This window comes from Episyrphus balteatus, chromosome 4 (genome assembly GCF_945859705.1).
Source record: "Episyrphus balteatus chromosome 4, idEpiBalt1.1, whole genome shotgun sequence".
Classification (NCBI taxonomy): domain Eukaryota; kingdom Metazoa; phylum Arthropoda; class Insecta; order Diptera; family Syrphidae; genus Episyrphus; species Episyrphus balteatus.
In genome coordinates, this window is record NC_079137.1 from 3601869 (window position 1) to 3628309 (window position 26441).

The 26441-nt window shown below is 30.7% G+C and overlaps 1 protein-coding gene across 2 annotated transcripts in view; it reads left to right on the forward strand.

The window, feature by feature from the left end:
- Positions 1-421: 421 nt before the first annotated feature.
- The window catches only part of LOC129919105 (serine-rich adhesin for platelets), a 32920-nt gene continuing 6900 nt past the window's right edge, over positions 422-26441 (forward strand). Inside the window, exons 1-9 of one of the 2 annotated variants that reach the window (XM_055999950.1) lie at positions 422-962; positions 9765-10694; positions 16192-16527; positions 16585-17119; positions 17181-17358; positions 17419-17593; positions 22382-22795; positions 24179-25732; positions 25796-25911. In XM_055999950.1, coding sequence (XP_055855925.1) covers positions 9906-10694; positions 16192-16527; positions 16585-17119; positions 17181-17358; positions 17419-17593; positions 22382-22795; positions 24179-25732; positions 25796-25911 — 4097 coding nt within the window. In that variant the 5' untranslated portion in view covers positions 422-962; positions 9765-9905. The remainder of the gene's footprint in view (positions 963-9764; positions 10695-16191; positions 16528-16584; positions 17120-17180; positions 17359-17418; positions 17594-22381; positions 22796-24178; positions 25733-25795; positions 25912-26441) is intronic. The other variant, XM_055999948.1, reaches the window with a different exon arrangement.

Below are 26441 nucleotides of genomic sequence, written 5' to 3' on the forward strand. Positions count from 1 at the left end.
ATTTACTATTCTGTCAGGCAAAAGTCGGTTAAAATCCCACTTTATTATCTCAAAATCTCTCTCCAGCCAGGTATCCAACTACCCCATATCCTGTCTATGTTACGAGTACAATGTGTATTGGAGGTGGTTGTTTGAAAAATACCCTGCATAGCTTTACATTTGTTTGTAATGTTGTTACATTTAATAACAACCAGGGTAAAAAAACACCATCCCCCTTTCCTGAGTTACATTTCATAACTCAGTTTCATAGACAGAGAGAGAGAGAGAGAGTCTGTAAAGCAAAGGATAAAGCTTTTTCAAATAGAAAAAAAGCTTTTCGCACTATGATGGAACTTTAAATATTGGCTTCTAAAACCTTTGACACATCTTTTTCTCCACTCGCATTGGTACATTGCTATCGCGCTCGTTGGCCATTAAAACTGTATTCACATTTTTTTCTATGTGTGTGGTTTGGTGAAAAGAAAAAATTTTTTTGGAAAGAAAATAATTTCCCTTGAAAAAAAAATATCGGTTGTATTTATAATTTTTTTTTTAAAACCCTTTTTCATAATTAAATTGTCTGAGTAAACTATTTTTAATAAAAAATTAAACACAAATTTACTGAAAAATAAGAAGAAAACTATACTCGATTATAAAAATGCTGTGAAATTTTCTCTGCCAAAAAGACTTCATATAAAAGAAAAAACCAAAATCAATATTTCGAAGGCGAAGTACCTATATAAGTTAGTTAGGAACAAAAAAAAATTTTTCTTACAAATAATTATTATAACGATTTTTTTGTTGTAATGTTTTTCTTTGTTTGTTAATTATGTTGTTGTTATGCGGAAGTTTTTTGTGTAAAAAAATAATTGTTTAATAGTTTATAAAAAAAAATATTTAAAATAAAAAAAAATCAATTAATATTATCCTTTGGAATGGATTGGATTATAAATATGAGTTTATTTAACTCTTTTCACTAAAATGTAAGTTAAGTGAAAAAATCCTTAATATTACAAATTTTATAACTTTTATCCTTTTTTTGATTTTTTTTTTTTTCAATTGCCCTTTAAAATTCCTTTGAACTCATCCTCTATTGGTGAAAAGCTCTTATTAATTTCTTAAATCATTTTTTTCGTAGTTCCTTTTTGGTTGTATCTCCTGCAGCTTTCTCTCCCAGAAGTAGTTAACTATTTCAACTTTATAGAAAATCCCTTAACTCCGCCTTTGGAGTTTTTGGAATGGGTAGTGGGAGGAAGTTGCGTGATCTAATTTCAAAATGAGGATAGAAAAGAAAATTCAAAAAACTATCGAAAATTTTACAGTTTTCTTGAGTTGAGAAAAAAACGTGTTTTGCAATATTTTTTGTCCGTTTTTATTTTGAAAAATTGTTAAAGAAATCCGTTTGTAGTTGGATTTAACTGTGCAGAGGAAAATTGTGAGAATAATACGAAATTATGTATATAAACCTGTTCCACCTACACCACAGTTTTCATATTTTTTTTTTCTCCCCTAAAATGAACTAATAAAAGAGAGTGAGAGTCAAAAATGAGTAATCTGCAAAGTGTAAGCTTTTTTTAGAAAAAATACAGAGAGAGCGAAAGACATCTGTCACATTTTTTTGTTTGTGGTGTTGTTGTTTTGTTTTTGACATTTATGTAAAAAAAAAAAAAAAATAAACTTAAATGTTTTCCTCATGCATTCAAATAATTTCCTTCCGGCTATTGGATAATACTTCTTCCATAAATACTTAAAGCTGCTTGCTTTAGTATATGATTCAGTATCAGTTTTAAGTTTTTTCTTTCAACTTTTTTATGGATTTATATACCTGATAAGAATAAGTTTTTAGATATTGATTTGAAGAAATTGTGTTGAGAATTTTTGATGAGAATTTTTGTATAGTGTTTTTTAAGTAGTTATTATTAAGTGGATGCTCAATTTATGCTAAATTTCATAACTCTTTATTTTAATTTAATCCAGGAGGTTAAAGAGTTAAAAACCAAAAATATTTATAAAAATCCAAGCTGATTTCGATACAAATATTTCAAGACAAGTATCTTTAAAATGGTTGAAGTAGTATTTTTCCAGCCTACGATTTTTTAATGGAATAATGCCAAAAGCTATTTTTTTTTTGTAAACGTGGGTTTTTCTTCCACAGACAGCTTTTCTAAAAAAAATTTTTTGTAACAAAAACTAGTTTCTTAAAAAAGTTTTTTTACTCATTTCAAACTTTAATCGAATCATTCAAAAATCCATTGTCATTATCGTTAAAATCCTATTACATTTTACGATAATAGTTTTCAATCGATAATAGTTTTTGTTATACGATACTCGTTTCCTTTTATTATTATTATATAGTATAGTTGTCGTTTTGAAAATACTGTCACTTACTTGTTACTTACATAATTACATTTATCTGGGAAAGAAAATTAACAACAAACCATAACAAAGCGATAAACAAAATATTATTAATATTCTAGCAAAACAAAAATAGTTCAATATAATGTTCTTATAGGTTTTATAGAAAGCAATTCAGGGTTCATTAAAAAGTATTTGACGAAAAGTCTAATGGGCCAAACTCATGGAAGTGGAAAATTTAAGTTACAGACTTTTTTTTAAATCAAAACAACTTTAAATAATAGGTTTTTGTTTTTAAATGTATAGAAGTGTATTTGTGTTGGAAAAAAAAAAAGTTTTCCGTCCTCTTACATATATTTCATCCATTACTTGTTACTTAAAAAAAAGCGTACCCGGAACACTCAAATTAGGTACTCAAAAACTGAAATTCAATTGGCATTAAAGTCAATTATTTTGAAATAATATCGTTAACTACTCATATATTCATAATTTATCCGAAAAAATATGACACATTTTAATAAAGTGTCAAAATTTTAATCATATTCGAACGCTTTTAGACATACATATGTACATCAACATAGGCGGATCCAGGGGGAGGGCACGGGGGCACGTGCCCCCCCCCAGAACTTAAAGTTCATACTTAAAGGAAATCAAACTATAAGAGTTTTAAAAATATATGAATAATAACAGAAAGAACTTGAGTGAAACTCTTGTCTATTTCTGGCTGAAAATGCGAATTTTGTTGATTGTTGCATCCCTTTCCCATGAAAAGCTCCACCTCACAAATAAATAAACGGCTATTTGTTGGGTACACACGAATTTTTTTTTTTCGATTTAAAAAAAAGTGAATTTTCAAAGTGATTTTGGTGAAAAATTTTGATATGGACATCGAATGACATTGAATGATATAAAAAATAATGGTATATGCAACTCTATTTCATACAGAGTGGTTAAAAAATTTGCACTTTTTTTGTTGTTTTTTTTTTTAACATTAGTGTTTTTAAAATAGCGGAACACGTCACAAAATTGCATAAACTATATATTATAGAACTGCTGGATATGTAGAACAAACTTGCATTTCAGAAGTTTGCACCCCGAAAATAAAGACCCCTTGAAAAAAAACTCCTCAAAAGGGACCCTTACTTATAGATTTTTATAAATATTATTTTATTGAGAAAATTTCTCCAGGGATACCTCTAAAAATATGTAAAAAAAATAGTGTTCCAAATTTCAAAAGCATCGGTGCAGTAGTTTTGAAGTTATGAGGAGCACCGGCGTTGAAAACATTAGTTGTGGGGATAACAATTTAAAGTCCGTTATTGATTTTGCTGTAATGTCGCGGAATTGGTTGAGGTCGCTTCAAGACTTTGAAGTCGCGGTTGCCAATTTTTCAGCTCATATGCCAATAGTGGTTAAAGCCCAATTTATTAAGGACATTCAGCAACCGAACTTAAATAATTTTTACAAACTTAAATGGTCCGATAGCAATGCTTTACTTTACCAAAGACTTCTTAATCGGCATTCAAATGCGTTGATTCATCAATCTTCATCCACGGTAGAGGAGATATGTGAAAGTTTAATTAGAGTAATCAAATCTTCTTCTCCTTTTGCTGTAAACAACACAAATACATTTGTTCCTTTAAATAAATGGTTTGACAAAGACTGCAGAAATCTTCGTAAACTGTCATTTGTTTATCTTAGACTTTTTAGAAAAACAAACTCACTTTTTTTTAAACACATCTACCTTCATATTAATAAAGAGTTTAAACAGTTATGTTTGGTTAAAAAAACTGATTATCTTAAAAATCTAGCTGTGAAATTGGAAAACTGCAAAGATTCAAAATCATTCTGGAGTAATGTGCGTGAGCTTGGTGGTCGTAATCAGGGTATGAAGAACACTCTCGGAGCCGAGGCATTAGCAGCTCATTTTAAAACTCTTCTGTCAGCTGACGAGAATCTTCTTACCTTTGATTACGCATTGCCTGATGTAGCAGTTAGTGAACTGGATATATCTATTACCTTTTCGGAACTTGAAAAAACGCTCCATAAAATGAAAAACAATAAGGCTCCGGGCATAGACGGTATACCGGTGGAATTTTTCAAAAATAGTACCGTGGAATTCAAAAATTATCTTCTGATATTTTTTAACAGGATGTATGAGGATGCTTGTGTTCCAAGTAGTTTTAGTAAGGCTGTGATTTTCGCAATTTTTAAGAAAGGCGATGCAAATTCCGCAGAAAACTATAGGGGTATTTCGATTTTAAACACAGTTAGAAAAATTTTTTCTTCAATTTTATATGAAAGGCTAACAAAATGGGTTGAGGACAATAACCTTTTAAATATGTTCCAAGCAGGTTTCCGTGCGGGTTTTTCGACTATGGATCATATTTTCAGCCTTTCGAGTATAGCCAGAAAATTTATTGGGAGGAAAAAGAAGTTATACACTTGCTTCGTAGATTTTAAAGCTGCCTTTGACAAGGTGAATAGGCAAGCCTTAATTTATAAACTATCATGTCTGGGTATATCGCGAAAGTTTCTGTTGATGTATTCTAATTTTATTGCATCTTCAAATGCAAAGGTATGGGACGGTAGTGAGTTCTCTGATTGGTTTGAAACTACAGCAGGTGTACCTCAAGGGTGTATCCTCAGTCCGTTGCTGTTCGCCTTGTTTATTGATGAAATATGCGACCTTCTTCCTGGTGGAGTACTTTTTTCCAATATATTAGTGAAAGTTTTGTTATACGCCGATGATTTGGTTATGCTCGCCGACAATCCAGCTTCGCTTCAAATGCAAGTAAACAAACTTCAGTCATTTTGTCTTACTTGGGGTCTTCAGATTAACATACAAAAAACTAAAGTACTAATATTTGAGGCTAGGCAAAGTAGGAGACGTCCGGAAGAAAATTGGTGCCTTAACAATGAAAGAATTGAGGTTGTTCAGGAGTTTAAGTATCTGGGAGTTTTGTTGACACATAACCTAAACTTTACTAAGCATTCTATCGCCAAATGCAAAGAAGCCAAATTAGCATTAAACATGATGTGGCCGAAATTTTTTTCTAACCAAAACGTTGATTTAGCTTCTAAGTATCGTGTATTTAACGCAACAGTTAATGCCTCCATGTCGTATGGTGTGCAAGTTTTTGGTTATATAAACTTTGAATCTTTTGAAAGCCTTCATAGGCATTTCTTCAAGCGCTTGTTCCGGTTACCAAATTCAACACCTAATTACGCCATATATGTGGAGTCAGGCATAACACCTATTTATATCCAAAGTTTAAAAGCTAATGCGGACTTCATTGTTAAGATTATGAGAAGAAGCGATAGGTGTCTTCACAAAACAATTTTGAAAAACCTCCTACATACTAATGCTTCTCCTTTCAAGGAATGGAAGGAACTTGCATTTAACCATGATACCACTCTAACTCTATCAGATTCAAATATTAATGATTGGGAGGATCAGTTCGCGAATGTGATTGCAAAAGTTGACAGTAAAATGTTCAGCGCAAATCTATCAAGAGCCACGTCTTCTACTGCAAGAAATATCTACAGACATTTAAATCACAGTCTCGTTTCAGATTCCAATTATTTTAGAAGTGAGTTTACTGCAGAAATTATTAGTGTAATTTTTAGAACCAGAGTTGAAATCTTAAACTTAAATTTTATACCGCACCGTAACGATCTGTCGCAGGTTTGTAATTTATGTAATAGAAGAGACACAGAAGATATTAATCACTTCTTGGCGGTATGTCCAATTTTACAGGAAATACGCCGGTTATATTTCCAAGAAAGTTTTTTATCGCTTCAACAACTTTATGAAATTTTAAATGGTGAAGCTGGTTGGCTTAATCTTTATAAATATTGCCAACATGCTCTAACGTACCGTAACAGTTTTTAACACTAAATCCTATAGTTATTGTGGTTTAAAATTATTTTATTAAATGTTGCAAATCTACATCAAATGTACAATGGTATTTAAAGTCATTAAATTTTCGAATTTCATATTATTTTATTTTAAACTTTATTTTTCTCTTTCATTTGTTTTTCAAATCAATAATAAAATTAAATTTTTTCTTACTGCAAATTAGCAAATTTGTTATTAAGTTAGAATTATGTTTAGCTTCTTTAAATTTACAAAGACCATTTTTGAAATTAATTCTTATTTATAATTTTCGTTGATATAATTTTATACTTATTTATATTTTATACCTTCTATTTATTTCTTTAACTCAAACGAAATGTTAAATCAGGCAGACGGCAAGATTGCCATGTCCTTATTCTTAGGAAAAAACTTTGTAAATATTGTTGATGAAATAAAGAATTTATCTAATCTATCTAATCTAATCTAATCTAATTTAAAGTTTTGAACTCTGGACTAAAAGACTAAAACGTTCCTAAGGGAAGTATTAAAATACTCATAACTTGGTCAATTTGGCTCCAAGAGACCTACAATTTGAACACAACATTCTTGAGGTATAAAACAATTTAACCCCTTGTAGCCCCATGTGACATTTCTGTAACAAACCGAAAAAGATTGCATAAAAGCTCTACAAACTATTTTTTTTTCTTTTGAAGCTTCTAATATTATAATCTTTAAGTATTGCTCTATCGTAATAGTACTTCAAATTTCTAATAAATAGTTTTTTTTAACCAATAGTTTTTAATTGACAGTTAATGTTGAAAGTTGGGTTTTTTTTGAAAATAAAAAAAATAGTTTTTGTTAGTAAACCAAACGGGGTTTTATTTTTGGATTTTAGGAAAGTGCCTAAAAATTAATATTAGATAGTTTTTTACTTGAATTTTTGCATTTTTATATAAAAATAAATTATTTAAACATTTTTTACTCCCAAAATATCGAAATAACTAAGTAAATAATGACTTTATTGAATTTTTAAAAAAATACGTGTTTTATTAAAGATAAAGGCCAATCGATTGACTTATTAATTTTTAAATTTACGACCTTGGGTTACAAAAGGTTAATGCAAATAAAAAAAAAAACAAAACTGGGTTTCCCGGCAAAAAAGTATGATTCAGTTTTTTTTGTTATTCTTAGGAACTTTAATATTTATTAGAATGAAGTCTTTAGTATTTGACTAAAAACTACTAGGTCATTAACTAATAGTATAATTATGTCCATAATATTGCAAAATTTTATACAAAATCAATTAAAAAACGTAAACATTTTTTTTTTTTCAAAATTTCATCTTTAAAACTTAATTTCTCAAAAACTATTTGGTGAAACAACTTAAGTCAAAAAATTAAATAAAGAATAGATTACTAACTTTAATATAGCACAGAATTGTGCGTGCATTTTCTGGTTTTTTATATTTTTTTTCTTCCGGCTAATCCAGGAGTAAGAGGGTTAGCACTTAAGTGGCTTTTACTGTAACAAGAAAATGAAAATTTTTCCTTCCGAATAACTTTTTGGTCATTTGGTACCTATTTGATGTGGGAAATGTGCCTAAATATTTTTGGCCAGGTTTTAGACCACTGTGGGTCGTTAAAATTTTCTGCTTGTTAGTCAGTCGTATGGTACTTCACTTTATTTCTAACTGTTATTGCTGTTTTTTTGCCAATCCGTCCCTTGTGCCTCCCCCCCCCCCCCCCCCCCCCAGAAAAAAATCCTGGATCCTCCCCTGTACATCAATATAGGAATTCCGGGCTATTCTAGTTTTGCTGATATATGATCAACAATCTTGAACTTCACCACTACCATAATTCTGGCAAAAAAGTTATTTTAAAGGTTTAAAATAGGAGCCAACTTCTTTTCTAATGTTTCCTTTTAAAATTACAAAAACATTTATAAAAATGGTTTTAAATGGCATTAGCCATTTAGTAGCTTGTACAAAATATTTACAGAAAAAAAAAATTCAAAATTGTTGGAGTCTTTTTTTTTAAATACAAATTCCCAGACCGTTTTTAAAAACAAAATTGGAATGCCATTCATAAGAAACTATTATAGGATGTAGGTACATTGTACAACACAAACATTTTTTTTATTATATCGACCCGTTTTCAAAAATCTGATTATAAAAAAAAAATAATAATGTTTCTTTTATTCAAACGGTCCAGTATAACAATTTTCGTTTAAGACAAGGAGAAATCAGAAATCGAGATAATGGTTCTTTGACAGGTATAGTTAATTAAGTGATAAAAAAATATGTTCTCAATTTCAAAAAAAGGAGAAAAACAAGCTTTTTGAAATTGGCCTTAAGAATAAAATTCCCGGCATTTCGGATCAAAACCGGAACATTAGATCGTAATTTAATGTCTTTTTGTCTGACTTAAAAATAAGAAATAATTTTCTTGTGGTTCTGGTCCAAAAAGTTTAAATTTATAGTATGATAGAAAACTACCTTTCTATTAATGTATATACATACCCACTGACTGTTTTTTGTTGCCACTTCCATAGAAATACAGATCTTAAGTAACAGTGAATAACTTTGAAGTCAAACATTCCGATCCTAAAGAAATTCTCCCCCTACAACACGGACGATAAATTAATGAATAAAAAGATAAATCCTATCCTTTTATGACTTCAGTCAAATAGACATTCAACCTCGGAATGAATGCTAATGGGCTAAATGTTTCATACAATTCTTCGTCTGGCTTTCACCAAAACTCTCATAACACCAAAGGTGTACAAATCAAGGTCAAACCAGGATGTGCAGATTTATAAAATTAAAGCAAAAAAACGTTTGGCCTTTTTTGAGAATGCAGCATGTGAGGGTAAAGGTAAAAAAAAAATACACTTTCACCGTACATTGATTTATTTTTGTTCGTTTGACTTATAACTTTACCAAAGGTACATCTGATTGTTTGGCTTAGTATATACGTGAGTAAACAGTAATTGGATCAAGGTTTTTAAATTCCGTTGTTGTTATTAGAGAATCATATCTGCAGTTCCTGGTAGAACATTATTTCTAACAATATTTCGATTTTAACCAAACCCTCACGCTCTACCTTTTTTGTTGCAAACTTATGCAAGTCATTCAGTACAATACGCATAAAGAAATTTTAAACTATTGCATATCGGTGTTTTTTTTTTTTTTAAATCCTCTATAATTTGTTCATGCTCGAGCTGTTTTTAAGCATTTTAAGGGTAGTTAGATGTCATAATACCTTGTTTACACGCAAATTATATACAAAAGATTGATTAATTGATTGATTGGTTTATTTAATTTAACCCCTTTTGACACTTATTTAATCAGCTTTGATTAGGATAAATAAATCAACACAAACCAGCTGTTTTCTAGGCAGACTTAAGCAGATTTATAGCTTTTTTTTTTAATTCAGAGAAAGTACCTATTTATTTGTTTTTATTTCTTATTAAAGGGTGTTTTTTTCACCCAGAACATTGAAGATCTAATCAAATAAAAATTTGTAATTGAAACCAATTTCTACAGAATATTTTTTTTCCTTTTTAATTTCAGATAAAATAATTTTCTTGGATTCACATAATGTCCTATTATCCTGGATGAAATGTCCTTTAAACCCAATAATATCGATGTTATTTAATTAATCCTCTTCTATACAAAGTCCACTCCCTTATAAAAAAAAACAGCAGCCAAGAAATGGCGTCTGCAGATAAACGTCAGGCTGCTGCAGTCCGTCAAAAATCTGTTGAAGAAGAAGTCCTTAGCCTTGACAGTATGCCAGCAACAACAACAATACCAAATCCCAACAATCCAAACATACATCAGCCAATAACACTAAGCAAAAAAGCCATCCATCAACGGGATGCCGATGAAAATCTATTTTTAAGGTTCCTCGAACTTGATCCACCGAATGAGGTGCCAACGAGTGGCGGCACCAAGCAAAGCTTAGGCCGAACTCCATTTACAATGACAAAGAAACTAACTCGCACGTCCGATCGAGGATTTGGCTTCTCAATTGTCTGGACACATCCGCCGCGTATCGAGAAAATCGAATCCAATTTGTCAGCTGATATCAATGGAATTCTGCCAGGAGATTATGTGATATTTATTGACAAACACAATGTTGTCACTATGCCAGAAGCTGATGTATTGAATTTGATACGGTCACAGGGTAACACATTGACAATGGAGACTTTTCGAAGGTCAGGTTCTTCGAGTGCAGCGACTGGTTTGGCATCGTCGGCGATTGGGGTGCCATCGGTGACGACAAGTTCGGTGCCCAGTACTACGAGGAATGTAGTAGTTATGAATGGAGGAATGGATAATAATAAGCCTCAATCTAGGGTGACTAGTGCGGCGAGTAATTATACAGAAACTTTGCCCGTATCGAGTAATATTCGTCCATCGACTGCATGTTCAAGTAGCTCTACAATGGAAGCTGCGAAAAAACGTCTTCATTTGCCTCAGGTTACATTTAGTAAAGAGGTAAGAATTTTGAATATTTGTAAGAAATTTTGAATAAATGGACGGTGTAAAATCGACATTTTCGGTGCAGGAAATTAAGATCTGATCTGCTCATAGAAGAATCAACACATATGAAACAATTAGAAAAATTCACTATGCTCGGTTAAGAAGCTTTTTTCGATTTATTTTTCAAAATAGGATCAACTTGAAACTGGTCTTCAAACTTAGAGTTTAGAAACAATTCATTTTTTTGTAAACAAACAAGAATATAAATCTGGTTTAAAAAAAAAAAATTATCTTGATATTGTACTGTTCGGCTCGGTTCCGAAATAATTTGCTGTAGGTACTTCACTAGACTATCCTAGAAATTACCTTAAAAAAATCTGGCATGTTTTTCTACAAAAACATGCCTTATATTTCACCCAAAAACATACATGTACATATTTGAACTTTACTAACTTCTAATGTGCGTGTTTCAAGCTCTGACGTCCTTTTATATTTTTAACAATCAGATATGTAATTTTAACAACTCGGATATTCTATATTTAGTCGCTACCTCAATATTATTTGGTTTTATTTTAAGCTGGTCGAGTTCATTTGCCCTTTAGAATCCATTTTTATAACCTAACCTGTTTGTTCCGCTTTTATTTGTCTATACTTTTGCTGACCTACAACTTCATTTAAAAGACTATCAATTAATCAATTTCTGTTTGCAATGTCCATGTTATTTAAACAAAACAAAAGTTAACCTTTTTTAAAAGTTCAAGACTTACAACGAATAAATTGGTATATCCTGAGAATCAAATAAGCAAACTTCGTTTCTATTTCTAAATCTGATATTCAAGACAGTCATATTGGTTTTTCATTTTTAAGAATGAAAACAAAAACAATCAAAAATCTTGAATCTGATATTTTTGCAAAAAAAAAATACAACAAGTGTGCGGAAAAGAGGTAGAACCCTTGCCAAGCAAACTGATTGGTATAATCTTCCATTTCGCTGGAGTGCTATATTTGACAATGTTAGAGGTGTTGGTTGGGATACATCTAGTTGAAAAATTATATCAGAAAATTGCGTCGAAAATCAGAAATTTCCGACCATGTCACAGTCGGCACAAGGCCCTAACCATAATCCTGGCTGAGAATCTGTAGAAAATTTTGAAAAATTTGTTAGAGCAGTAAAAAAAAAACACAAATTCAACAGTGTTGACGTAGGGCTGTAAAAGTAACGACAAAATGAGTACCCGCATGTATACGTTACTTTTTATACTATTACCCGCATCAATAATATCGTTACTCGTTACTTTTGAATGTTTCGCATTTTTCGTATATTTCGTATGTTTCGGGTGTTTCGCATGTACATTTCGTATTATTCATGTATTTGATACGTTTCGTATGTTTGGTATTTTAAGTAGGTATGTTTCGTACATTGGTATAAGGGTGTAAAATTTTTTTTTTGAAAAAAAAAAAAAACAAAAACCATTTCTATAATCTAAGCTACATTTTAAGGTCATAAACATTAAAATTAGTTGCGGCATTCTCATGTAATAAGAGTTTAAAGGTAGCTATATTGAATTTTTTTCGTTTTTTTTTTAATCAAACGTGGAAACTTTTTTGATTTTTTTCCAAATTTTTAGACAAAACTTGGGTAATTTTTTGTTTATATTCTTTGAGTAATCTTATCATAATTCTTTAGAGACCTTTATTTCAAAAGTGCAAAGCGCAGATCTCGAAATATTAACACTTCAATGCAACCATGTCGAACAATTTTTCATTTATTTATTCTATTGAGTGATTTTCAAACCTCGTTTTCTCTGCCTTTTTTTTGTGTTGAAAATTTTGCACCGAAAATAAACTAATTTTTTGAAAAACCAAAAAACTTTTGTACATTCTTTAGCTAAATTACAATACCATTAACACCAAGGCCATAAACAGATTGGTTGCGTCGTGGATATACATATTTCGGCCAAATAGAGAAAATACAAAAACGTCTCTTTTGATATTTCTGTGTAAATTATCGATAACACAATGATTATAATTATTCAACCTTGCCACTACTGTTTTAATCGAGACAAAAGTAAACTCCAGATAATTATCTGCAGTTAGCATTCTGACTATGGTTACGATACCGACACGAGATGCGAAATGCGACAAATTGAGTGTATCACTTCGTATCTCTTACATCGGATTTAGTATTGAAACTGGAATCGTGTCGTTACTCGTATGTTTCGTATCTCGTACTTTTCGTATGTTTCGTTACTTCAGTACCCAGTAACGAAACATACGAGTAACGATACTGTTTAGAAAGTAACGTTTCGTTACTCGTTACTGAAGTGAATACCCGCATTTTAGTAACGAATACATACGATTTGCTACAGCTCTAGTGTTGAGCTTTAGGATTATATTTAACTGAAAAACGCCAAAATTTTGGAGACATTGTGAAAAGTGGTAAAAATTAATTCTAGTAAACTAAATAAATAAACAAAAGCCTTATTCTAAAATGCAACACATTAATTTGATTATATCCATTTTTGTCCATTGAAACATTTTTTTTAAATTTAAATGGAGGAAAGCAAATGATGGTTTAATAAAGAAAAATTAAAAAATAAAACGATTTCATTTATGTAAGCAGCACTGAGTTTAAACAACTTTTTTTAAAATGCCAAACATTTGATATTTTTTTCACGTCACTAACTAAACATAAATATGTTTAAAATACATTTTACCCAACTTCGACAAAAGTTTGTTCATTTGTTCCCTCATAACTTCTAAATTAGCTACCATAATTTGAGAAATGAGATATCGTAGAGACTACTATAATTACGGTGACCATCCGTCCCGGTTTACCCGGGACTGTCCCGTATTTCTACAGCTTGTCCCGGGTTTTTATTTAAGAAACCCGGGACGTATAAGTGTCCCGTATTTTGTTATTTGTCCCGTGATTGTCCCAAATTTGCACATTCTATTTTCAATATTTGTACAGAAAACAAGAAAACAGTGGTTGGAAATTAAATTTTTTCTAATTTGTCGGATAAAGCATTCAGCTCAGTACACTAATGAAGCAAAACGAAAATTTTTCTATGTCTCCAAAGTTAAAAAACTTTTGGAGCAAGAAAAATTGACTGGACAAATAAATGGGAGTGACAAACGATTGAAAACTCTCCAAATATTCTAGCACAGGTAAGAATTTCGTTGGCTGGACCGCGTAATGTGCAACGAAAAGAAAAAATTTCCCTTACGATTTCGTTGTGCTGGTTACGTATGAAAATTTTCTCTGGACTAGGTTTTAGTTCTTAAATATGTTAGTCAATTAATTTGTTAGAGGGTTTTGTTTGTCAGGTTGAAAAGCTACACCAGGAAATTTTTTTTTCGAATAATGAACAACAAATGAAAGAGTAAAGAAGAAGAGTTTATAAACTTTTAAGGACAAGTTAAAAGTTGAATTAAAGATCATACAATTTCAAATTAATTTAAACAAAATTCAAATGTTAAAAAACAGCTCTCCTGATTTTGATTTAAAAATGATTTCTGATTTCGTAAACTATTTAAATGAATTCATCAAAAATGCTCCCATTAAATCGTTTAGGAAATCTTGATATCAAAATAAGGAAAAATTATGAAAACTCATTTAAAAAAATTTAATTTTTTTTTTCTGAAAAATTAGTATTTTCAAAATGATCTTACGATTTTTTTTATTTGTCCCGGGTTCCGCTTCCAGAAATATGGTCACCGTAACTATAATAAACCGCTAGTTGTAGGCTATGCAGCATAACATTGAATTAAATGCAGTGCTCCCAAGGAACATAACGTTTATAGTACTACCCCGGGGCTGGACATATGAAAAATAATAATAAAAAACTAAATCTATACTTTAACCCATAACTTGTATTAGTCTTTCAATTAAATTACACGATATCTTAACTCCATTCCTTTCTAAAAGAAAAAAAAAAAAAAAACAATACTCGAAGTCATGCGTGAACAATAGACATCAGGATATTTATATTGCAACTTTTATGATATTTCACCATGGATTAAACTTGTGATGACTTGAATACGATAAAGAATTGAATGTCATGTAAGCGCATAAGTAAAATAAATGTAGAATAAACGTCAATTTTATGTGTAACTGAAATTTTAGATTTTTTCTAGCGAATTATAGAATAGAAAGATTTTAACAATATTTATCATAAGAGTATATTTTTTAGACAATTGCTTAACAAGCAGGATTATTTATATAGAATTTTTTATTAAAATTTAAAATTGTTGAACACAATATTTAATTTATCCAAATAGTCAACAAAATTAGTTTTTAATGGTAAATAGACTTAATATAGATTTTGTTAGGTAACTTGGAATTATTTTGTTTACTTACGTGTTTGTTCGTGTTGTTTTTAAGATAAAAAAATACATTTTGTAACTATTATGTATTATACATAATACCTATATATCTTATTTTTATTAACGTTTTAACTTTAGTCAGATTTTTATATGTATTTATTTCTCAATTTAGACTTAATATTATAGGCGTGTTTTTTCTAATACCTACTCAGTAGCTACTCAATTTTCATTTTATTCGCAAAACAATAATAAAAATTGCACAAGTAAGTAGGTATATTTGTTTTTATTGTTTTTCGAATAAAATAAAAAAATTACTAGCTGCTGAGTTATAGAAAAAGCACGCCTTATGTTATAATGTGTTTTGTTTCGTTTTTATACCCACACTTTTTACCTAAATTATATGATAAAGACTTCCTTTCGACAATATTGTTGTTTTTCTATTCAAGTATTGATTTTTATTTTGGTACATTCCACGAATCGTAAGATTATCTGTAGGTACGTGATAGGTTAACACTTTTAAATAATTATGAAATTGTAATACCATAAATGTAGATGAACAATAGTTCCTTGTTCTTTAAATGTAATAACAGCAAGTTTTATAGAATTTCTGAAAATATATGTTCTAAATGTATTGGGTGCTTTTATATGTCTGCACTTCATTTTCCACTGTTTTTTTCTTTTCTCTTAAAAAATTTATTAAGAAATGTTTTGCGTTCGTCAAAAATAAATTCGACAAAACAGAAATTCTGATAATATGACTGACTAGTAATAACGCAGTATTATTTGTACATGACTGTGGAATGCACCTTTGATAGTATGTTTGGATTATTTTTTGAAAGGAAAAAGTCTTTAAAAAAGTACCTGAATTTTGTGAGTAGTGTATAACTAAGTTTTCTTGAAAATGTTTTACTAAATGAATTCAAAAAGTTGCCAAATAAATTGGCTGGCTTAGAGAAAAAATTGAAAAAAAAAAATAACCATAAACAAGTCATTAATAAATTAATTAGGGAAGAATAGCTACTTCCACCTCATTCATTCCTTAGCATCATTAATCATCACCCCATTTTTGCACAAATTAGAATTACCATAATCAATAACTTTTTTCATTAAAAATTTTTTTAGTAAAAGTGTATTAGATTACACCAAGAAAAACTTTAAACTGATGTTTTTGTTCTTTTTCCAGTCCATCGCACCAATCACCGATAATCGTCATCGATTTCTCCTGCAATTAATAAGTCGTGAACAAAATTTCATTTCGGCCATATTATTTGGCATTCAACGATTTGTTCAACCTCTTGTGGAACGAAATGATCTCATTTCACCCAGCGATCATCGAACACTTTTTCAAAATATCGACGAATTACGTCGAATATCTGAAGATATCTTAGATCAATTGATAAACGATGATCAGGAACCACAAATAAATTTTACATCACGTGTATATTTGTCCAAGACAACAGCAATTTGTGCGGCTTACAAAAAATACTGCAATGGTATAAAAAGAGCTGATTGTGTTTTGGTAAGTTTGAAACTTTTTTTTACATCTTCCAAATATTAAAAACACTATTTTTTTAAGGTCAACAAATCCCGTCAAGCTGGATCAAAGTTTGTCGCTTTCATCACGGAACCACAAGTGCCACGAAAACGTCCCGATCTCACCCAATTCATACATCGTCCGTTGCAACATTTTCGTGAGATATTGAAACTTATGCAAATGCTCGCCTCAAATTGTCATGTTGACAGCGAGGAGCACAAGAATTTTACATCTGTCATTAATGAGCTTCAAGCTGCTTATAGAGAAATCACAGTTAGCAGTGGATTGATGGAACCTCTTGGCGAAGGTCGTCCATTATTGACCCTTCAAGATCTTGAATCACGAATGGTCTTTACTAAATGTAAACCTTTTACATTAGCTGTCCAAGGGAGACAGTGGATTTTTGGTGGTGACTTGAGTCGTGTCGAAGGGCGATCGGTCAAACCGTACTGGACTTTATTGTTTAGTGATATTATTGTATTCGCCAAAGTTAGTCGAGATCGAGTTTTGTTCATTATGGAAGAGCCAATTTCCATTGCTAATATTGTCGATTCGTGTTTTCATATGAGAAAAAAAAGTAAGTCAATAAAAGGCTTCGTTAGAGAAGATGGAAATTTTAAAGCTTTTTACTATTTTAGCGGCTGAATTTAGAATCACAGTGGATCCAAATGGTCGATTTGCTGAGAGTCCTACTGGTTACTGCGCACCCGATCTAACTCGAACCCCAAAGAAGAGTGCGAGACGCAAAAGTCTAACCCTGCGTGCACCATCGTTGGAGTTGAAAGCCGTTTGGCAGAATCTTCTTCAGCGTCAAATGTAAGTTACAGCGCTTTAAACTTCCAATAACTAAAAACTGATCTTTTGCTGTTCTTTTAGATTCTTGGTGAATGCAGCTTTAGGATCCACACCACTCTCAAGTCCATTGGACTCTCCTGACGTACTCAATACATCAGTTCCTTTGTGTGAAATCGGAATGGCAACTGCCTCGGTGGCATCTATGAAACTCTCCTCGTTGGATTCCATCAATTTGAAAAATCAACAATCCCAACAGGTGCGTTCCATTAGAAGAAAACCCGAAGAAAACTATGAGCACTTACAAAAACTAGCTGGCTCTCTTGCACATCATCGTTCCTCCCTAACTCAATATAGCAGTTTGCCACCATCGGTGGTTCCCCATCGACAAAAGCCACAAAGTGAGCAACATTTAAGTGATCAATTGACCTCATCACTGCGGTCAATAGCACTTAGCCGACGGCACTTGTATTCTCACGAAGGCTCATCAAGTCCACTTTTGACAAATAGTGCTGGCAAATCGGGACACAATTCCTCCCCAGCTGTTTGGCTAAGTCTGAGTGGGAGTAGTATTAATACGACAACTTTTTGTTCTGACCAAGTTACTAGTTTGACAGCTATTCCCGAAGCTGCGGGTGAGTCACTTTGTGATGCCAATGGCAAACCATCATCGGCAATGGTTGAATTTAGTATAAGTTCGGTGGGTCGGTCTTTCATTGATGAATCAATACCTCTGGCTGATGAGAATTCGGCTAATATTTCGGTGGCAACACCTGATACACCAACCACATTAAATATCTCACCAACATCCTCTAAACAGTGTCCTTCGGATGCATTTTCAAATGATTTTATCTTACAAGATACCAATATAAATCATCAAAAACAATCGCCAAATTTTTTGCATCCTACTGTAGAATCGCAGAAAATTCCTCTAGCTGAATTTGGTGGATCTTGGGATCTACTTGAGCTTGATTTGGAATTTCACGAGGTTAATTTGGATACAAATTATGACACTGATGTGGAGGAATGTTTGTTTTTTGGTGATGATGATCCTTATGGAGTTTTGCCAACTGAACCAACACCACCCGATTCGTTGGATCTTTGATTTGAATTTTAGATTAATGTAGACAATCTTTAAGATTTTATATATATTTTTAGTTTTGTTTTGTTAATTTTTTTTTTTTACTTTAGATTTTAGTTTAGAATTAGTACTGACAATATTATTAAAATTTTAGACAGTTAATTTTTCTATTTTTAAAATAGATTTTAAAGTTTAAAACTATTAACTATAAGTTTAAAGCAATATACAATTAAAATAACTAACTTAATTACCCGTATAGAACGCAGATAATTAGGACGAGTGTAAAATTAAGTTTAAAAAAAAAACAAACTATCCCATTATAAAAAATAGTTGTCTATTGTTTTTTAGATATTTTAACTTTTGTTTTATATTTTTTATATCATTTTAGCTCAAAATTTTTTAAACATAATTTATTTTTATAGTATTTAAGAACGGTGTTTTAAGTACTTTTTTCATGAAAACTTGTTATTCAATAACTATTTTTAAAGCTCCTGAACTGTGCCAAAATACGGTTTGAAGAGGTTGTGACTATTCAATTTTTTTAGTATTAGTTATTTATTTTAGTAAAATTTTGAGAAAATTTAGTATAAGGCTGATTCTCGAAAACCTTTTATCAATATTGGGAGCTGCTGCGAAACATAATTTTTCGTTAACTTGATAAGGAAAATGATAGAAGTAATAACAACAATTTAATGAAAATATAATTGACATTTCTGAATGTTTTCAAACGTAAGCCATTTTTAAAGAAATTTGAAAAATGAATTAGTTACCTATCATAAAAATATAGAGTATCAAAAGATAAATACATATATTTTAAAAACCAAAATACACAAGTATATTAAATTCGTCTTTTGCATTGAGCTGCACCGAAAAAAAAATTGATAATTAGGTAAACTATTTTCTACTTTGATTTTAAAATTTTCGTATTCAACGCAAAATCATTCCGAAAAATAGTTGAATCAATGTGGTTTTCGTTGATTTTAAGTTGATTTTTTCAGTCAGTGAGATCAGAGGGCAAAGAACCTACTTTTTTAAAGTTTTGTCCATTAGTACAGCGAACCGGAAGTGCACTTTTTAAACTTCGAATTGGAATAGAAAATGAGGAATGACTACAATTTCTAGAAAAGAAAAAAAAATTAAAAATTCAATTTTTTTCAAAATTTTGACCGTTACATATGAAATTGAGTCTTATTTTAGCGGAATATTGAATAACAAAAAACTAAACGAGCTACAAAATCGAGGTTTTTTTTTTTTGGATTTTGGAAGGTCACTTTTAAGCTATCTTTTTAAAACAAAATCTTGAATATTTCAAAAACAGTTTAAGCTACAAAATTTTGGTTTATATCAAAAATAAAGCATTCAAAAGCTAAAATTATTGGAAAAAGAAAAAACTTAAAAAAGTGATTTTTTAAAAAAGTCTCCACTGGCCCCATCAAACCGGAAGTGCACTTCTGACACTTTAAATTGAAATAAAAAATGACTGGGTGGAGCTACAAAATTTAATTTTTGCGCAACAAATTAGCATTTAATTAGCTACAATTTTGGGCATCAAAAAAATATTAATTTTCCTACTTTCGTCCGCTAACTTCAGTCTTATTTTAGCGGAATTTTGAATAACAAAAAAAAAAAAACTGTTCAAGCTACAAAAACCAAGTTTATGTAATTGAAAAGCATTTAAAAAGCTACAAATTTGGAGGTCAAGTAAAAACTCATTAATTTCAATCATTTCAGATTTTGTCCGCTAACTTCAGACTTATTTTAGCGGAAAATTCAATAATTCAAAAACTATGCGAGCTACAAATTTTTGGTTTGCTCAACAAATTAGCATTTAATTAAGATAAATTTTTTTTGATTCCGCCACAAAGTGTCCGCCAAAGTAAGGGACGTCAATTTTTCGTTTAGTTGATTCAAAGTTCATAATTATAAAGTTATTTAATTATATGATTGCTCAATAATTATTTTTGTAAGTTAAATTAAACAATAAGTAAACTCAGACCCATTAACACAAAACTTGTATAGCTTCGAACGATATCTCAGTCTTTCAATGCTTTCTGCAGACGTATTCGAATTCCTCAGGTAATGCTAGTACCGTTTTCTATTTGATTAAGAGATTTTTGTTTTTCTAAATTTTATGAGGCTCAACTTTTTTTTTTTTAAATCAAAGAAAAATGTCCAAAAATATATGGTAAACTTTAGTAGAAATTTGTTGTCTGAAAATATTTTAACCAAATTTTCAATGCTGACTTTGAATTAAATTAAGAGTTCAAAAAATGGAGCTTAGTAAAATCGTTAAGATATATTGATAGTTCAAACCAAACCAAACAGTAACAATATAAGAACCCAAAAAGAGTAAAAGATCATTCAAAATGATCAAAATCACTATTTATAGCTTTGTATTCTATTTAATCTCGTATTTTATCCATCAATCATTATTGTTAGTCAAATTAAATCGAATCAATTTATCAATCATTGAATGAAAAGCTAACCCTTATCTATATTTAACTTAATTCTTACGTAAGGAATTGCAATAAATTTAGCAATAAAATAAGCTTAAGTTAACTAATTTAAATAAATATATATATATTTAAATTAAACTATAGCTTAAGTCATTAATTAATTCTTATATTTTAAATTTATTAATTTTCATAGTGTTAATTCATATAAAATTTTCAAATGCATTATGAAAATTACATAAATAAATTAAAAACTTAAATCATCAAAATTTTCTCACAACTCTCTTAAAATAAAATATCTCTCCACCAGTTATTATATTAAAATAAGATAACTGTCCACCAATTTATACATAATATACATAAAAACATACATTAGAAAATTATTATTCCTTTTTCGCCTATTTAAGAAATTTTATTAACATAAAAACAAAAATACATAAATAAATGTTCAAATAATCGAATTGATGAAAAACAAAACAAAAAAAAAACTGTGTACATGTGAGCTAGTGTTGTGAATAAATTTTTTTTTTAAACAAAATTTTTATTTATATAAACAAAATTAAAAATTGTTATGATGTTTTAAAGAAAAAAATAAGAAAATTAAGAGAGAGATAGAGAAAATAATAAAATTTGTTTAAAAATACAAATTAAATTTATAAAAAAAAATGAAACATCAAAATTGTAAAGAAAAATAATTAACAAAATATTATTTTTATAAGACTTACAGTAAAAATATTTAAAAACAAAAAAAAAAAACTAAGACTTAAACAAAAAACTAAAATAAATCAATAAATTTTTTCTTTGAATAAAAACGCTTGTGAGTTTAATTTCTATGTACATAAAATAAAATCGTGGTAAAATTTATATTTATTTTGCATTTTATAGTCCAAAAAAGTTAGTTTTAAAAATTAAAATAATAATATTAAAATAAAATATTTTCGAGGGAAAATATTCAATTCGGTATTTTCAGTTCCGGGGAACTGTTTTTATCTTGGATTCTAGCTTTCTTCTAATATTTAAGTTCCTAAAAGATATAGATATTGGCAAAGTTCTTATTTTTTTTTAGTATTGTTGTTATATTTTTTGACATGAATTTTTCAAAAACCGCGATGGCAACCATTAAAAAGACAAATTCAAACTAAATAAAATTACTAACTTTATTGGACTATTTAAAAGCTTCTAAGAAGATAAGAGAAAATTGTGATGGACTCTTAAAAAATTGTATGTAAATTGGTATAATAAATGAAAATTATGTTTTTGAAACAAGCGTTTTTAGTCAACGATTTTTTTTTTTTTGTTTTATTTTGTATATCTTGCGATCATTTTTATTGATTTATGTTATGTTTGTAGAAAAATAGTTTTTTTGGCTTAAAATTGTTTGTATCTTTGTATTATGTAGTTTTCAAATAAATCTTAAAAAACAATTGCGAGCCCATCACAATTTTCCAATTATTTTCAAATCCCTAAACTTGCACTTAAAAAATAACTATTTTTTAAAAATTCTCTTCCACAGCGTTATTCAACAAATCCTGCTGAACAATTCGAAATGTTAATTGATGAAAAGTGTCGAATTTTAAATAAAACTGGGACCTCAAAAGCTAGTGCATTACATTTGGCAAATTGGATGAAAGGTCAACTTGATAAACAGCAAGAAGAAGCACGTTTGGCTGCAGAGCGAGCGCGTGAAAACTTAAGAAAAGAAGATGAACATTTGCTATATTCGGATGGAGAGAATTATGAAAAAATTACTTATTGGACACGAGCTCAGCTGGAAAATCGTACAAAAGAGCTTAATTTAGCCAAGGAGCAGGGTAATTTAAGAGCACAACCAAATTTTGCTGGCAAACGATTGAGTGGAGTTGAGGAGCTCAACATGAGTGAATGTGACAATAAAAGTCAATCTCATAGTACTACATCCGATAGCCAGGTAAGATGAAAAGTTTCATATTGGTGAATAAACTTCCCAGTGAAAACCTTTAAACAAATTGTGAAATAAGTCCCAATGTCTCAGACTTTAAGAATTTTCGGAATTTTCGGAATTCAATTCAACGTATTACTAACTACTGTTAGAAAGAAAAATTGATTCTATAAAACCTTTCAAATTCCTTTGAAGCTTCGGTAAGACCTTATAGGAGCAAAAATGATAGTTGTAACTTTCCAGCCACCAAAAGACATAACATAAGCAATTTTTTTAATCAACACAAATGAAGGGGAATCAACGCCCAAGGCCACTATATGGCGACTGAACATGTAACATTTAGAGAAATTATGTTGGAGATACATTCTTTTTTTTTTTTAAGGTTATGTCATCACTCCATTTTCTGCTCGGCGACTGAACATACTCTAATTTCTAAAAGCCGAGCGTTCCTTCCTGACGACTGAATATATCCTATTCGGGGTAATAACTTTGGAGTTTTAATTCCATATACCAAGAATTCTTTTACCAATTTTTGCTGACGAGAACTTTTGACTGCTTGGCTACTGAACATATTCTAATTCTAGTAGCTCAAATCTGAGTACATTTGACATTATTACCATTCAGTTTTATGTTTTAACAATAGCGCTTTGAACTAGTGATGGGTACTATCGAAAAAAATTTATCAAACTATCGATAGTTGTAAAATATTCAATCTTTCGATAGTTTTAAATCATTCATTCATTCATTTAGTAACTATTTTCATTCGAATAGTTTTTTCATTCGATAGTTTTTTATTCGATAGTTTTCTCATTCGAATAGATATCTTAAACGATAGTATTTATTCGATACTTTATTCGATAGTTTTTATCCGATAGTTTATTCGATAGTTTTTATTCGATAGTTTTTATTCGAATGAATAAAGGAATAAATTAATGAATGAATGAACTATTTGATAGTTCAAATCATTCAGTTACTAACTATCGATAGTTCAAATCATTCGATAGTTCCCATCACTACTTTGAACGACCTTACAAATTGCCTTGCTGAAAAATTTATCTAAAAAAAAAACTGCTCCCAACTATATTCCTGGCGATAAAAACAAACCCTAGCCGAAACAATGATGAACGTTTTGAAGAGTTAAAGGGAGTTATTTCATTGAGAAAGACAGGTTTCATTCATTGGGAAGTTATTTCAAGTCCCAACTAATAACTTTTCTTCTATAAAGCCTTACAGATAGTACATTTAGCTTCTGTAAGACCATATAGAAGCAAAAATTATTAGTTGGATTAGCCTTTAAGTTCATAAAAATTTTAATTTTAAATCCACTTTTTATATACCTACAACGCATTCCGCCTGGGCACTTTATTTTTATTTATCCTTTTTTTTTCGTAGATTACAATTCGTTCAAGTCCGGTAGTTAATGTAGGTGATAAGCTATCAGTTTGTCGGCATTGTCATACAAATTGCCAACAAAAGTTACGCTCTTCATCCATTTCACCACCCAATTTAATTTGTAACTCGCTTAAAGTTCAACATAGTCAAGCATCGCCAAATCGTTGTTGTAGATTTAATTCAAAAGCTAATAGTAGTATATCGGGTACATCGACTAGCACCGTTACCGGTGAGGAACCTTTATTGCCAACAAGCACTAAAACATCATCAAACGAATCGAATCTTCTCCCTCTCCAAACAGTTTCACAAACTGATGAATCGATCACAGGCGAACAGTTCACCACCAGTTTACGAGTTTTAAATGAAAGTAATAATAGTAAGAAAGAAACAACTCTCCACAATGGTCATTGTTCGAGTGGAGAAGACACTAAACTTTCACCAGAATCATCGCCATCACCAAAAAAACATACAGCAGCAATACCACCGCCAAAACCAAATCGTTATTCCATTAAAAATCGATCACCAAGAAAAAGAACAACCAGCCAAAGTAGCGATTTATGCAATTGCGAATGCACACCAGCCGATTTTGAAGGAACGGCCATAAGTCCCGATAAGGTTACTCATGAGCGTTGTAAGCTCATCGAACCAACAACTACAATTAGTAGATCGCCTTTGAAAAGTACATCACCGCAATTGGATGATAAACAACAACCAACACAACAACAACAACATGATCCACATAAATATTGTAAATGTGTTTGTAAAGATTGTAAAGATGATGATTTCGAAGGCGATGATAATCTGTCCCTAATGCTGATCGGTTTGGCCCAACTCACACCTGTTGCCAGAGTTGTGCAAGCCGATAGCTCTGCGTTTGTACCATCCATTGCTGTCGTTCCACCCACACCAGATGCGTTACTGTCCAAAACTACAACAAACGTCTGGGACAATACAACCAGCATTATAACCAGTACAGCTACGAAATTGCTGTTCAATAATGTACCGCGTCAAGCGGTAATCGAAAATATACCCGATGACTCTGCGGATGAGTCACCTCAAGATGAGGAACCCCCCTATCGTCAGATGAATTGTGTTTCCCTCCGCCGCTATGGCACTCTGTCCAGTTTGGAAAAACTCCCGTCCGAAGACATTCCCGATGATACTCGTTCGTCGGATGGAGATTATGCCCCCGATGAGCTGGATGATGATAATGAAGAACAATCACAAGATGTCGAATTAGATAGTCGAGGAGATGATGATATTGAAGTTGTGACCAAAAAAGTTTTTAGTCCCGATGAATCCGGCACGAAACCGTGGACTTCGCGAGCTGGTTCTTATGTGGCTGGGAAAATGCCTTTTTTCGAAGAGTCGAGAGCTTTTATTGATAAATATTTAGGTCGATGGAATAGCGAACATCAGGGTATGTCGCAGAATGGAGAAGATTTGCTAGATGATTGCACATCGGGGGCAACATCGGGTGAAGAAGTTTGGGGTACACCGACAAGTGGAGGTGAGAATGATGAAAGGCATTTGAACTCTGAAAATACACAATCGGTAAGGCTGCTAGAACAGGTCTATGAGTTATGAGGTTTACAAATTTTCTCTATATTTTTTCAGTCCCCGACCAAATCAAGTACATCTTACAATGATGACGATGATACTGAGCTTATGATGGATGAGCTATTGATGGCTCCACCAATGACTGCTAGCACAATACGAGGATTATTGCCACGGTAATTTAAATTAAAAAATATTTTTTTTTTTGGGTTTCTTTTTTTAAGTTTTTTTGTAGAAAAATATTCTAGTTTGAAAAAAAATATACTCAGTAGTTTTCGTAATCATTTTGATAGAATCCATTAACTATATTAAAGCGATTAGTTATCTTTCGTAACTACCATTTTTAATGTTGAAAATAATTCAGCTATTTCATTTAAATGTTTCAAACAAAAATAGAATTTCGAATTTTTTTTAGTTTTTATATTTTGTTAATTTGTGAAGTCTTTTTGTACTTATATGTATGTACAATTTTCAAATTTGAGGAACCATTTGTTGAATTCTAGAGTTAACCCTTTGAAATATGAAAGATTTTTACACAAAAATATGAAAATGGCGCCCGGGAAGAGTAACGTTTAGGAATTGTCATATATTTCCATACGTTTATCAATTTATTTAAATGAATACAAGTGTTGTCAGGTGTTACAAATATACAAAAAATATAAACCAAAACGTAGTAATTTTCAAGCCTGAAAATTGGTATTAAACG